This window comes from Papaver somniferum, chromosome 5, assembly GCF_003573695.1.
Source record: "Papaver somniferum cultivar HN1 chromosome 5, ASM357369v1, whole genome shotgun sequence".
Lineage (NCBI taxonomy): Eukaryota > Viridiplantae > Streptophyta > Magnoliopsida > Ranunculales > Papaveraceae > Papaver > Papaver somniferum.
The window spans coordinates 49,286,246-49,299,939 of NC_039362.1; the positions used below are offsets into that span (position 1 = coordinate 49,286,246).

At 34.8% G+C, this 13,694-nt stretch overlaps 1 protein-coding gene and 1 long non-coding RNA gene across 3 annotated transcripts; one reads left to right on the forward strand and one right to left on the reverse strand.

Moving 5' to 3' along the window:
- Positions 1-5,810: 5,810 nt before the first annotated feature.
- Positions 5,811-8,282, forward strand: LOC113279031. Its single transcript, XM_026527749.1, has 4 exons — positions 5,811-5,894; positions 5,989-7,262; positions 7,678-7,879; positions 8,079-8,282. Exons 1-4 carry the CDS (start codon positions 5,811-5,813, stop codon positions 8,280-8,282), a joined length of 1,764 nt encoding a protein of 587 aa, XP_026383534.1.
- Positions 8,283-10,817: 2,535 nt separating this feature from the next.
- On the reverse strand, positions 10,818-13,364 carry LOC113277416. Of its 2 annotated transcripts, XR_003324904.1 has the most exons (6): positions 13,142-13,364; positions 12,994-13,049; positions 12,659-12,767; positions 12,523-12,577; positions 12,321-12,390; positions 10,818-11,057 (listed from the first exon to the last, which is right to left on the reverse strand). It is a non-coding gene; the product is annotated as an uncharacterized LOC113277416 (long non-coding RNA). The 2 variants fall into 2 exon arrangements; XR_003324903.1 differs by having other exon boundaries at positions 12,659-13,049.
- Positions 13,365-13,694: the final 330 nt, after the last annotated feature.

The window sequence follows — 13,694 nt, forward strand, 5'->3', positions numbered from 1 at the left end:
GTACTTTGTCGCCGCTGCTCTGAGAGCCGCGGCTGCAACGGAGTTAGCGTTCATAGGAGAAGTGATTTCCGCAGTATCCTGCCTCTGACTAGTCATTTTGGCTTTGTCTCCTTTCTGCTTGCTCCGGGTGATGACCGGGGTTGTCCTTGGTGCTTCCTTTGACGAGGCTTTGGATTTTCCTGCTTCCTGCATCTTTTCCATCGTGGGTCCTTTTGTCTCTTTCTTTCTGCACAAGGGAATTTCAAACAGCGAGAAACACAAATGTCCGTGCGGATCGGGTTAGCTTGCGAAATACCTTACTCCAAGACAGGGAAAAACTGCCCGAGGGCCACAGAGAACTTTTAGGGAGGCTCATTTGATTAAAACGTATGAGTTAAAATACATGGGTTAAAGTCTTATTAAAAGTGCGGATTTATTGAAAGTACGTGGAAACGTGAAAAGATCCCTTTAAAAATGCACGTGGATCTTTTGAAAATTTTCGAAAACCCACCGGAAAGACAGGTCCGTACGAGATCTAAAAAATATGAATCCATGGATCTAAGCGATAAATATTTTAACCAGTTTAAATTGCTTCGACAGATACTGCCAGAGCTATCGAAGATAACGGGTGCGTTTTTGAATATGGTAAAGTTAACAAGAGGTAAATACTGCTAGAGCTAATGAAGCAGAGCAATCATATGCTAATTTAAGATGAAATCACAGGATAAGATAAATCTTTTACCGGGACAAAGTCCCTGTTTCTAGCGCCAAATTATGAACACGTAAATCACGAAGGCATCTATATGTTCACAAACAATGTTCGCACTCTAGGTACATACTCGTTCTGAAGAGACAATCACATTGATTCCTTGGCTCAAAACCTTCGGGTTTATCATAGCCTCATCTAATATCATCGCCAGAGATGTTTACATAGAGGAAGATAAAGAAAACGAAGTATAAAAGTAAAACTCACGGAGTGTTAGACGAATACAAAGTGCTGAAATGTAAATAAGACTGGGGTTTACGTGGTTCAGCACTAAGGCCTACATCCACGGGGTTGTTGTTTCACTATATACTTGATGGTTACAGAGATAGTCGAGTGACTTTGGAGTTTACATAGGTCTGTGTATTGTAAAAGATAAACTTACACTCACAATCCTTCTCTCTCTCCTTTTTTTCCTTATTTTTCCGATCCCCCTACTCTTGGTGGAGAGGGGGTATTTGTAGGGTTAGAGTGTGGGACCCGTTTCTGAGGGCCGTTGGAACCTTATCTTCTTGTGCTTTGTGTCCATCACGCGGAGGTCTTCGTTCATTACTTAATCACGCAGAGTCATCCTCGTTCGTTCCACGGGTTGATCGACACGTATACTGCTCAGAGTGTTTAATGCGGGTAGTTGAGACGCATGCTCGTGTCAGAAAAGTGTCTTCTGCCCCTGTCACGTCCATGTCAGTTAACCTTCTCTTCACCGTTGATCTTGGCTTCTTTTGGGGATGAGATAAAGTAGCTCTTCGGGAGTTATTTGGTGCTCCGCGGTACATCGTGTTTTCGGTACATCTTTTAACTTCTGCCCTTAAATTTGTTCGGGCAAAGATCCGACATCGACGGAATGGGCTTCTTGGCTGTGGACATGTGTCATCATGTTTTGATGACTTTGTCCGCATGCTCTCCACGTGTTTTCCTATACACACGTGTTTGATGATGAAATATGCACACACAATTTAGCATATAAATAAAAAAGTGATTTCTCTATACTGATTATCATCATCAAATAAAAGTACGTTGATATAACAACTGATCAAATCGAGTGAGGGAGTTCATAAAAGAGGCAACATTGATAACTATCTTTAAGATAAAATATGCATCCACTGAAAGAAAGTGGAATGCTCATAAAAAAACCATAAGTAGCTTGATTTCCTATTGCTGAAAAGAGCCATCATCTAAACCGGCTACTGGTTGTAGATGCACTAGCATTAGAAGAAGATGGAGTTGGTGGTTCTGTTGGCAGGGAGAAAGTCTGCACCGGCAACAAAATATCAATAACAAAAATAGATACTTTGTGCACTAGCAAAAATCAACTCTTCGGCTCGATCCTTCCTGCAATACATCAAGCTTATTGTTATTTTGATATACTAAAGGCTAAAGGAAACTAGATACTATGTGTAGTGGTCAACTGAAAAATAAGCATCCAAAGCACGCTTCAATCAAATGTTTTAAATGTAAACTGAACTTACAATATAATGTAGAGCATAAATACTATTTCTAAGTTCATTTGTTCACTCACATGCATGAGCAGATTTCTGAGCTCTCTGCCTATGATTGCGCCTAAAAGTTCACCATGACAATATGGATTACAAGATTGCTTTAGGGCTATTAGAAGTAAAAATAATAATAAAATTTACCCGCAACTCTCATCTAGAAAGTAGCTGCTTTGATGAAAAGGTTATGCCAAGTGTCAACTTACTTATGTACGTAACCAGAAACTGTATAGTATGAGCTCAATTTTTCAAATCAAATCCCTAGGAATCAGGATGTTGCAAGTTGCAACGACAATTCCTTATTGAGGTTTTATTAACCTTGGTGAACAAAATTGGCCTTTAAGGCATGCAAGTATTAGCGTCCTTATGTACAAACTCGCCTAAACTAAAGAAAAAAAATAAGGATAAAGTGATGTACAAATCAAAATGAGAATAATGTGTCTTGGTAGAAAAGAAAAACATGCAATATGATACGAAACAATTTTTTAACGAATTCCTTGCTGGGTTCATAAATGACACGACAAAAAAAAACTAGTTTAAGAATTCAGTCACAACACCTAGAATTGTATGACCCTACAATGTCTTGAACAATCTAGAACGGGAACTCACAAGTACAACATGAAACTCCAATTAAAAAAAGTAGCACATTAGAGTATCATAATCTCTTATTCTCTTTTTAACATTAACATAATGTAAGGGAATAGGAAGTGTCATTTTGGTGTTGCGTGCTAACCAAATATGAGAGAAACAAATTAAAAAGCAATGATTAATCTATTCCATGACTGAATTATGACTGGTAATCGTCTGATGATAATCTTTACCACCTAACAACTTCACTTTGAAATTAAAATAGTCAAAACAAGAAAGTATATCTTGAAGGAATTCCTACTTATAAAAGTTCAAAGCCGCAATGCAATGATAAGCACTACTTATAAATCAAAGTACGAGTCATCAGCAAGAAATGTGGATGATATTTCAACTCAAGAGTCAAAAAAGCAACTTCATAGTCTTCATTAACACAATTTGACACTGGTTACAAACCCCTTAAGGGATTAGTCAAAAACAGCAAATAATATCCTAACACATTGCTCGTTTAGCCTCTTGTGCCAAATCATGCTCTAAAAAAAGCAAGTCATGCTCACACGCTCATAAAACTATTGAACAACTAGGTTGACAGATTGATTGATTTGGCTGAGGAATCGGAACGAGTTGCGCTCTGAGGATCGACGACCAATTCAGGAAAAAAAATTCTTCGTTCTTCTTCGTTTTCAGTGCTAAGCAACATTAATTCAGGTGATTTTTCAGGTTAACCTTATGATTGACGTTACTTTTCTTCATTTTTTGTTTTAGTTTAGTTTTCATATCTTTTATTTAGAGTATTAGTTACTCTTTCATGGAAAAAAATCTGGATCTAGAAATGGATTTAGTAGTTGATTTAGAAAAGGCTTATCAAGAAGCTCCATCGATAGATCTGATCAATGATATAGAAGTTAGATGTGTTGTTTGGAAATTCTCTTTTATTGGTCGTTTAGATTTGCTTCATTTAAAATTTTCTGATGTTGTTATAAATTTGAAAAGTCAATGGAAAGTGAAAGGGGAATGTAAGATGATTCCATTAGGAAAAGGTTTCTTCATTATCAAATTGGACAATGAAGCATATAAGAACATGATTAAAGCAGGCAAATGGGAAGTTTCTAATCAAGTATTATGGATCAAAAATTGGATTCCGAATTTCCATCCTGAAAATCATAGAACTTCTTCAGCAGCAATTTGGGTTCATCTTCCAGGTCTTAGTTTGGAGTACTGGGATGAGAAAACCTTATTTACTATCTGTAGGGCTCTTGGGAGCCTGTAAAGGTTGATGATGCAACTGTGAATTATGAGAGTGGGTATTATGCTAGAGTTTTAGTGAACATTGATTTGGAAAAGAAGGTACCAAGTAAACTGTGGATTAAAATTAAATATGGAGGTTTTATGAGGAATGCAATTCTTACTAAGCCACCAAAATTTTGTGGCAAATGCAAAATTATTGGTCATGTTCAAGCAGAATGTGGATTTCAAACTACTTCAAAAGAGTTCAGCATACCACAAAGGAATAAATCTTCTCCAAACTTAAATCTTAATACTTCATCTCAAGACAAGGGTATCAACCATCAAACAGGAGGGAATGTTACATCTACAAACATCAAAAATTCAGTCAAAGGTAATAACACTTCAACATCAACAAGTACCAGTGAGCCTTTTGACATTTGCCAAACTCCAGTTACTTCAATTCACATTTTACCAAATACTTTTCAGCAAATAGAGAATCCTGTTACAGTAACTTCATGAATGTTTGGTTCCTTACAAAATGTAATTGATGAAGAACAAGGAAAAAACATGGTGGAAGAAAATGTTGTACCAACAAAAATATTACAGATTTTTGAAGACAATTCTTTAGAACACAGTGTTATTAAATATATAAATGGCAAAGATGGGTCTATTTCAGAAGAACAAATTCCTTCCTGGTCTAGAGCAGTTCAAAAACCAGCAACAGTCTAGCAAGCATCTATTCTGAAAATGGATACCAAGGTAATATCTCAACCAGTTGTTGTTAATATAATTTTAGAATAAATAATGCAAAGGGAGGCACTAAAGGTCTCCAATCTTTGCAATGAAAATTCTATTATGGAATCTTAGGGTCCTTAGAAGAACTATGGCTCAAAATAAGTTGTGGACTTTAATAAATCAGTTTAAACCTTCTTTAGTTTTTATTGTTGAACCAAAAGTAGTTTGCAGTGCTTCTTTCTGTAGTAAGCTTAATTTGCCTGAAATGGAAAATAAAGTAATTCATAATTCAGTTTCTAATTAAAAAGGGAATATCTGGTTATTCTGGAATAAGACATTACCAGAACCTGAGGTAGTTTCTATGTCAAGCCAAATGATTACTGTGGATATTGGTGGAGCTCTGGTTTCTGGTATTCATGCATATGTAGGTGTTGTCCAAAGAAGATATATATGGGCTGAAATGGAGTTAATCAGTGACTTAAATAAACCACGGTTAGGAATTGGAGATTTCAATTCTATTATTTCTCAGGATGAAAAAAATTGGTGGCACAGCATCTAATAGAAGATCAATGCAAGAATTAAATGATTGTTTAAATAATTGTGAATTGATACAATCTCCTAAATCAGGTTTAATTCATTCTTGGTCCAACTGTCAACATGGGAACAAGAGAATTCTTTGTAACTTAGACAGAGCTGTTTATAATCATAAATGGTTTTAAATGCATGAGGATTGGAGCTACAAAGTGGGAGCAAGGATTGCTTCTGATCACTCTACCTTGTTAGGTGGGGGTGCAACTATTCCTAAACCTTCAAATGCTCCCTTCAAGTTTCAGAAAATGTGGTTAACTCGTCCAGAGTTCATGGAAGTAGTATCTCAAAGTTGGGCTGAAGATATTGTAGGTGATCCAGCTTATGTATTTCAACAAAAAGTTAAAAGATTAAAGAATGTGCTCAAGCAGTGGAACTAGTCTGTGTTTGGTAATATTCATGTTAAAATCAAAGAAGCTGAAGAAGAAGTTATCAAAGCTATGGCAATCTCAGATCAAAACCCTCAAGACACTGATGCTCTGAATAACCTTGTAGCTGCTGAAAATGGTTATAATAGCATAGAAGTTCAACTAAATACTATGCTTAAGTAAAAAAGAAAGAATAAATTGGATCAAAGAAGGTTGTTCTAATACTGGGTTTTTTCATACTAATTTGAAGATCAGACAGTCCAAAAGTCTGATAAGTGAATTGGAGGATCTCAATGGCAATCTTGCTTCAGATCAGAAAATAATTGCAGAAACTCTAGTGCACCATTTTAAAGAAAAATTCCAATATCAACAAACTGAGAAAGTAGATTCTTTGCTGGAAGTAATTCCAAATGTAGTTACGGAGGAGGATGAACAAATGTTGGATGCCATACCAGATGTAGAGGAGATAAAATCTACTATCTTTAGTATGGATCCTGACAGTTCTCCAGGGCTTGATGGCTTCTCTGGTTGTTTTTACAGAGCTTGCTGGAACATTATTCAACATGATGTAGTTCAAGCTGTGCAGTTTTGTTGGAGGAGACAATTCATTCCCAAGGGACTCAATTCAAACTTTTTGGCTCTCTTGCCTAAAACAGATGGAGCAAAAACTCCTAACCAATTCAGGACCATTGGATTGAGCAATGTAAGTTTTAAGATATTCACAAAGATCATAAATACAAGATTGAGCTCTCTTTTGCCTAAACTAATCAGTCATCAGCAAGTTGCTTATATCAAAGGCAGAAGCATACAAGAACAGATTATGTTAGCTTCAGAAATGGTCAATGAGATGAAGAAGAATAAAAGGGGTGGAAATGTTGGTTTAAAGCTTGACATATCTCAAGCTTATGATTCTGTAAGTTGGGATTTTTTATTCAAGGTTTTAAGCAAGTATGGTTTCTCCAATTCTTTGTGTCATTGGTTAAAAATTTTATTTGAGTCAGCTAGAATATCTGTAATGGTGAATGGTGGGACTCATGGTTTTTTCTCAGTTGGTATGGGTTTAAGGCAAGGAGACCCATTATCTCCTACCTTATTTGTTATCATGGAAGACATTCTTAGTAGAAGCATCCATCAGAGGGTGGCAGAAAGTTTGATTCAGCCAATGGTTATTAGAAAAGGAATTCACCCAACACACTTATTCTTTGCAGAAGATGTGTTCCTTTTTTGCAATAGGGCAAAGAAGAGTATTACTAATCTCATGAAGTTGTTGGATGAATATCAAAAAGGTTCTGGTCAATTGATCAACAAAATGAAAAGAAAACTGTTTATTGATGGCACCTCATTGCTAAGGAAAAATCAGATAAAGGAAAATTTACAAATGGAACTTAGTAATTTTCCTGAAAAGTATCTTGGAGTCATACTATCTGCTAGCAGAGTTAAAGTGTCTACTGTGTGGCCTATGGTAGAGTTACTTCAAAGAAAACTTGCAGCTTGGAAGGGGAAACTCATATCTTTTCAAGACAGGTTGGTGCTTATAAAATCAGTTTTATTAAGTATTCCTATTTACAATATGGCTGTGTATATAGGGCTAGCATCTGTGATCAAAGTGTGTGAAAAAATAATAAGGAATTTTCTTTGGTCTGGTGATGGAGAAGTGAGGAAATATACCATTCTTGCTTGGAAAAAAGTCTGCACTCCATATAGTGAAGGTGTATTAGGAATTCAAAGACTTGAAATAATCAACAGAGCACTCTTGATGAAGATGATGTGGAGAATTATAAACTCAGAAGATGAATGGGCATTATTCTTTAAGGCTAAATATTTGCACAAAAATGGAAAATGGAATGAAAATTGGAAACTCTCATCTATTTGGCCTGGTCTGAAATGGGCTTGGGAAGCATTAAAAGACAACTTGAGATGGTGTATTGGGGATGGACAGAATAAATGTTTGGCATGATATCTGGATTGGTGATGCTCCTCTTAGTGGAAATGCTGGAAGTACTTCTTATGCCATAAATAATATGCAATTCCTAAAAGTAGCTGATCTTATTCAAAATGGAAAATGGTGTATTCCAAATGAAATTCAACCTTGCTCCAGGTCATCAAACTTACCAGATATAGGAGGAGGGCAAGATTTATTGGTATGGACTGGTGAATTATATGGTAAGTTCATAACCTCTTCTGCAATTGAATTATTAAGGCACAAAGAACCCAAATGGAATTGTTCATCTCATATATGGAATACATTTCTTCACCCTAGTATAGAAAGTAATGTATGGAAAATTATACATGGTCTTTATGTGGATGATACAATCATGCTAGAAAATGGGTATGAAATAGTTTCCAGATGTTGCATTTGTGAAAAAGAACAAGATAGCATGGGTCATCTTCTTTGGGAATGTTCTTTCAGTAGAAACATTTGGTCTTGGTTATGTGTTGTTTTTTCTACTAAACCCCCAAGCTCATTTGAAGACATTTGGAACTCAGAAAAACATAAAAGCCCCATTTCCAGAGAAGCATGGATTACTGCAGCATGTTCAGTGATAAAAGAATTATGGTTCCAAAAAATAAGAAATTTTTTGAGGAAATAAATCCAAGTGAACTCCAACTCAAAAACAGAATTAAAAAGCTGGTATTTGAAGGAGGTTATACAATGAAGGGTAATAAGTGGAACCAATCTTATGATCTTCAGGTAATAACCTTCTTTAAATTGGGAATTAGACCCAGAAAGTTTCAGTGTATCAAAAGCTGTTACTGGTCCCCTCCTCCTATAGGTTATACCATGTTTTGCTGTGATGGATCATCTTTTGGTAACCCAGGGGCAGCTGGCTTTGGTGTTGTATTTAGGGATCATGAGTGTTAGGTGATTGGTGCATTATCAGGAGGAATTGGTGTTGCTACTAATTATATTGCAGAAAATTTTGTTGTGCTTTATGCTACTGAATTGGAAGGTGAATGGAAACTTCAGAACATTGTCATTAACTCAGATTCTAAGACAGTTATTGATGGTTTCCTTAAAGGGAAGGTGCCATGGTTTATAAAGAAGAGATGGCTGAAGGATGTAAGCAGAATATCTTCAATCATCTTTCAACATTGTTTTAGAGAAATCAATTTCTCAGCTGATACTGTTGCCAAAAGAGGAGCAAATTTGGCAGCTGGAGAAAGGTGTTGATAATTGGAAGACCACATTTCTTGATTAGAGTAGAGATGCCTGATCTGGAGTACTTCAGATTCTGTTAAAAGTAATAGGCTTTGATTTGTTTTCTTTTATTGGGCTTTTAATTTCCTATTTTGTGTAATGGGCTTTTTAATTCCTGTTTTGTGTGGGCTGTAATCTTTTAAACTCCAATTATTCCAATTAATGAATGTGTGATTCAGGGAAAAAAAAAAGATTGACAGATTGACATTTCAAGTAAGAAATATGCTTCAGAATGTTCCGATATATTGTACTATGTAACACACAAAAACGTCAAGTTTAAGGTTATCTGTCTCCAAGATGTTTGTAACTTGAGTGCATAACAATAGCTGTCATTTCACATCATAGGTGAACAAAACCAAAAAAAAAATGCCACCAAATCACCTGATAAATTAAAGGAGAAACTGATACACACTTTAATCCATGCTTACCCCTTTTAGACAATATCCAGTCACATCACCAACCCACCTGCATACAATCTCATTCGTAACTCGTATTCAAAAATTTCAGCAACTCATTGTGGAAGTATATACCTCGTGCGACACTGTTTTTTTTTCTCATCCAGAATGATGTCCTTAGTTTGCCAAGATATTCAACCTTACTTGAGCATTAACATCAGGGTGAAGCTTCAGCTCTACAATGTATTCTCCCGTTTCACGAATCTCTGGAATATATACCATATGTTTGTTTACATCTCTGCAGGTTAGAAGCAATAAGGGTGCTCAGAAAAGCTAATAAAAACAAGTTAAGGCTTATAAGATGGGTGCATAGTCTTCTAAATGTACATGGCAGAACCCAACAAGAAGCAATAAATCGAGCTGAATCTCGACACCTCAATGCAAGTTTTTGAATCCCAAGATTATTCACGTTTGGGTTTTACTGTTCCAAAACCCAACCGTAAAAGCATCATTGTTGGTTTCCTAAATATCAAACCCAAACGTAAACCAACTTGTTATTTTTTTTTTCTAATCCAAGATTATTCACGGTTAGCTTTTAGCTTAGACGAAGCCAACCGCAGAATAGTTATGTTAGTTTATTCAATATCAAACTTAACCGTAAAAACCTTTCAAATTTTGGACTTCCAGGATTATTCACGATTAGGTTTTACCTTAGTCTTAACCAATCGTAGAGTAATTAAGATTAAAATAACCCAACCATGACCAAAGTGTAACACATTTAGAAGAATTTACGATTGGGAATGAAGAACTCCCAACCGTAAATCCCTTTGCACCCTATTTTTTTCACTTTAATTTCAATCAATCTAACCTATTTGAAACATAAAAGTAACAAATAGAAACGGGTTTCTCAAATATTACCTCAGATAAACTATGCCAATTGATTCGTTCGGTGGTTGAGGGGTTTGAAATACTTTTTCTTAATCGATAAGACCTTCGATAACGATTGGAGGTTCCGGTTTTTTTACGGTTGGGTAGATGGAGAGGAAGAGGAGAAGAAGTTTATTTGGAAATAAAACTAGATTAAGCTTTGTATAGTTATTAGGTTTTATATGATGGAGGGTAACTTAGACGTTTTGTAATTGCTCTAGGACACCTCTTAACCAACTTTTTAGTCACTATGACTACACCAAATTAACGATTTTGGGACAGTTATTTCTGTTGCTATGAATTTAAGAGACACATATAAGTGTCTCAAATTGTGTGTCCGGAATCCTGTGAGGCACATATAGAGACACTTGTAAGTGTCTCTTAACTAATATAAGGGACATATATATCGTCTCTTAAAATTAATTAGCGACGCTTTATATGCAACACATAGGTGTTTGTTTACTACTCTTATATACGTCTGAAAATTAAATTAGTTTTTTAAAAAAAATAAAAAACTAGTTTCTTCATTGTGAATTCCCAGAATCATATTTCCTGCACCTGTACATTTCATTTTCTGCACATGAACATCTTGTTCCGATCTTTCTATAAGACCAGTACAAGGGAGTGAAACTAGACGTGTTACACTAATTTCAAATACAAGATCCCTTCAATAGAAACACAAAATTTTAATTGTTTGGAAGTAAAAGTACCATCTAAGAAGCTATAAAACAAATTTTCTGGCTCTGCATCCACCAAAATTCAGGATAGCATCTACTTGATCTTTTTTTTCAGCCTCAACTGCAGTTCAAACAAGCAAATGAACACACGAGTTACTTCCAACAACAAAATAATCATTAGCTGAATTCAATTGACACTTGAGATCAGAATCACCAAAAAGCTGTAACCAAAACCTGAATTAACACCAATAATGTTCTTACAATTTTAAACTTTGTCAAAAGTAAGTGCAAACCAGTAAAACGGTAAATTGTCCAATGATGAATTGAGCCGCACAACTTAGACTGGCATACCGACAACAAAAATTCTAGTTGACACGATGACATCTAACATTACAGTTGCAATGAAACATGGACAGTTGTTACGATCAACTAGGAGTATTTAGTATTAAATCTATGATTCAATTTAGCATGCAAAATGAAGTGAAACATAAATATTTTCTATCGACACTAAATTGAACGTTTACACTACTATCAACTCAAATGAATAATAAGTTAACAACACAATGACTAATAACACCACAATTGCAATGAAAACACAAAGGTGAGTAGCGACAATATCAATAATATCATATGAATCTTTCTAACGCATTGTGCGAAAAAAAATTCTTTATGCCCATTAACATTAGAGAACCACAATAAAAATATCTAGAATAAAGTACTGGCAAGAAAATATTTTCTATCGACACTTCATTTAGCATGCAAAATGAAGTGAAACATAAATATTTTCTATCGACACTAAATTGAACGTTTACACTACTATCAACTCAAATGAATAATAAGTTAACAACACAATGACTAATAACACCACAATTGCAATGAAAACACAAAGGTGAGTAGCGACAATATCAATAATATCATATGAATCTTTCTAACGCATTGTGCGAAAAAAAATTCTTTATGCCCATTAACATTAGAGAACCACAATAAAAATATCTAGAATAAAGTACTGGCAAGAAAACTAAAGGATGTTGGTATTGTAAAGTTACCTCTTCTTGGAAAAAAGCTTTACAGTAAAGTCAAGAAACTTATCATATAGAGTTAAACTGAAACATGGTCAAATATAATTTCCAAACAACTTCCAATGTTACAAGTATATGTACATTATCTCATGTTGGTACCACTAGTACTATTGTTTGCATAAGCTATTGGCAAGGAGTAATTGTGTACAGGACACATAATGGTTAATTTACATCAATAGTTGCTAGGACACAAATATTTACTAAACTGAGACATAAACATTCAACAAACACTTAGACGACATAAAGTGTACAAATGTGACTTTCCCGTGCTACAAAATTCTCGAATAAGGTGTAGTGATGATTACCATGAAAACATTGTCCCATGCCCTCAAGCTCCTATAACTTCCTGTATATGTTGTTATCGTTGGCAAAAACCTGCGCAAAAACATATTGAAACACAAAATTAGGATACATTAAACTTACAAACATACATAACATCAATTAACTACACGATAAGAGTGAACTCTAAACAGTTGGTAGTTTATTTGAGAATGAGATAAGACTTACACTAGGATAACGATGAGTAATTTAGATTGTTGCTTTAGTGATTCCAATGGGTTTCCTTGCAATCAAACAAGTAGCAATTTAGACCTATAATCCAAATCAGTAGTAAAATGCAAGCCAAAAAATTGATTGCATGAACCTTATCCCGTAACAGATCCATGAAAAGCTTTGAAGCATGCCCACTTTAAGTTGTTGAAAAATAAAAACTGTGTGTTATTGATATAGATCAAACTAAAAGAACATGAAACCTGAAGTCCTACAACAAAAAAACCCAGTAAAGAACATAGGACAGTAAAAACCAAAATATAGGGGGAATATTATTTTCACAGTAGAACCTTGAGGATTCTACAAATCCCAAACTTCTTAGCTTCATTTACTGAATCACCTAAAATAAAACCTAAAAAATATTTGAGTTATCAGATCAACAAAAAAGAATAGATCGGAAACAACATGTAATAGGGTTAGAGTGTATACCTGAATCTTCAAGGATTTGTACATGAATCTTCTATAATCTGCATTTAGTTCTTCTTCTGCAAAATTCAAACACAAGATTAGAAATCAAATTTCTAGGGTTTACAAATCAAAGATAATTTTGATTTCAGTAAAAGGGTTTTTTCTATACCTGAGGTTAGAGATCTTCAAGGGTTTTTACTTCTAAAAATTCAATCTTTTTCTAAGAGTTTCGAGCTAAGAGTGAAAATTAATTTCCAGGTTTACAAAATCAAAGATTTTGAATTTTGCAAATAGGTTTTTTTTATACCGCTTTCTAGGTTTACTGTTGAGATCCGAGATTGATACGATAAAAATCATTTGATCGGAGATTAGCCACCGATTGACAAACTTCAAAACTCTATATATTCATTGGATAATTAAAACCCTAGAACAAACTAATATATTTATAGAGACCATATATTGGGAAACAAGTAAATAACCCTAACCTAATTACTAAAGACACCCGTATTTTAGATTGGTGTTGGTATCCCAACATCCCCAATCTCTTGAAACACAATTTATCCTCGAGTTGGATCCTAAGACTAAAGTAATAACCCTTGATTCGGAAAAAACCAAGTTTCTAAAAACATTATTTTTAAATAAATCCAAAAGCTAATAAAAATCTTAAACTAACAAATCCTAAAGGTGCCCAAATATTTTGTATTCTTCGTGCATTGTAACTC

Excerpts from the sequence above, each read along its gene's own strand:
- LOC113279031 (XM_026527749.1), top strand. The coding sequence starts at position 5,811 with ATGGCAATCTCAGATCAAAACCCTCAAGACACTGATGCTCTGAATAAC. Across the intron at positions 5,895-5,988 it reads ATGGTTATAATAGCATAGAA|ATCAGACAGTCCAAAAGTCT; the intron begins GTTCAACTAAAT and ends ACTAATTTGAAG. Across the intron at positions 7,880-8,078 it reads GAGGAGGGCAAGATTTATTG|TTTCCAGATGTTGCATTTGT; the intron begins GTATGGACTGGT and ends GGTATGAAATAG.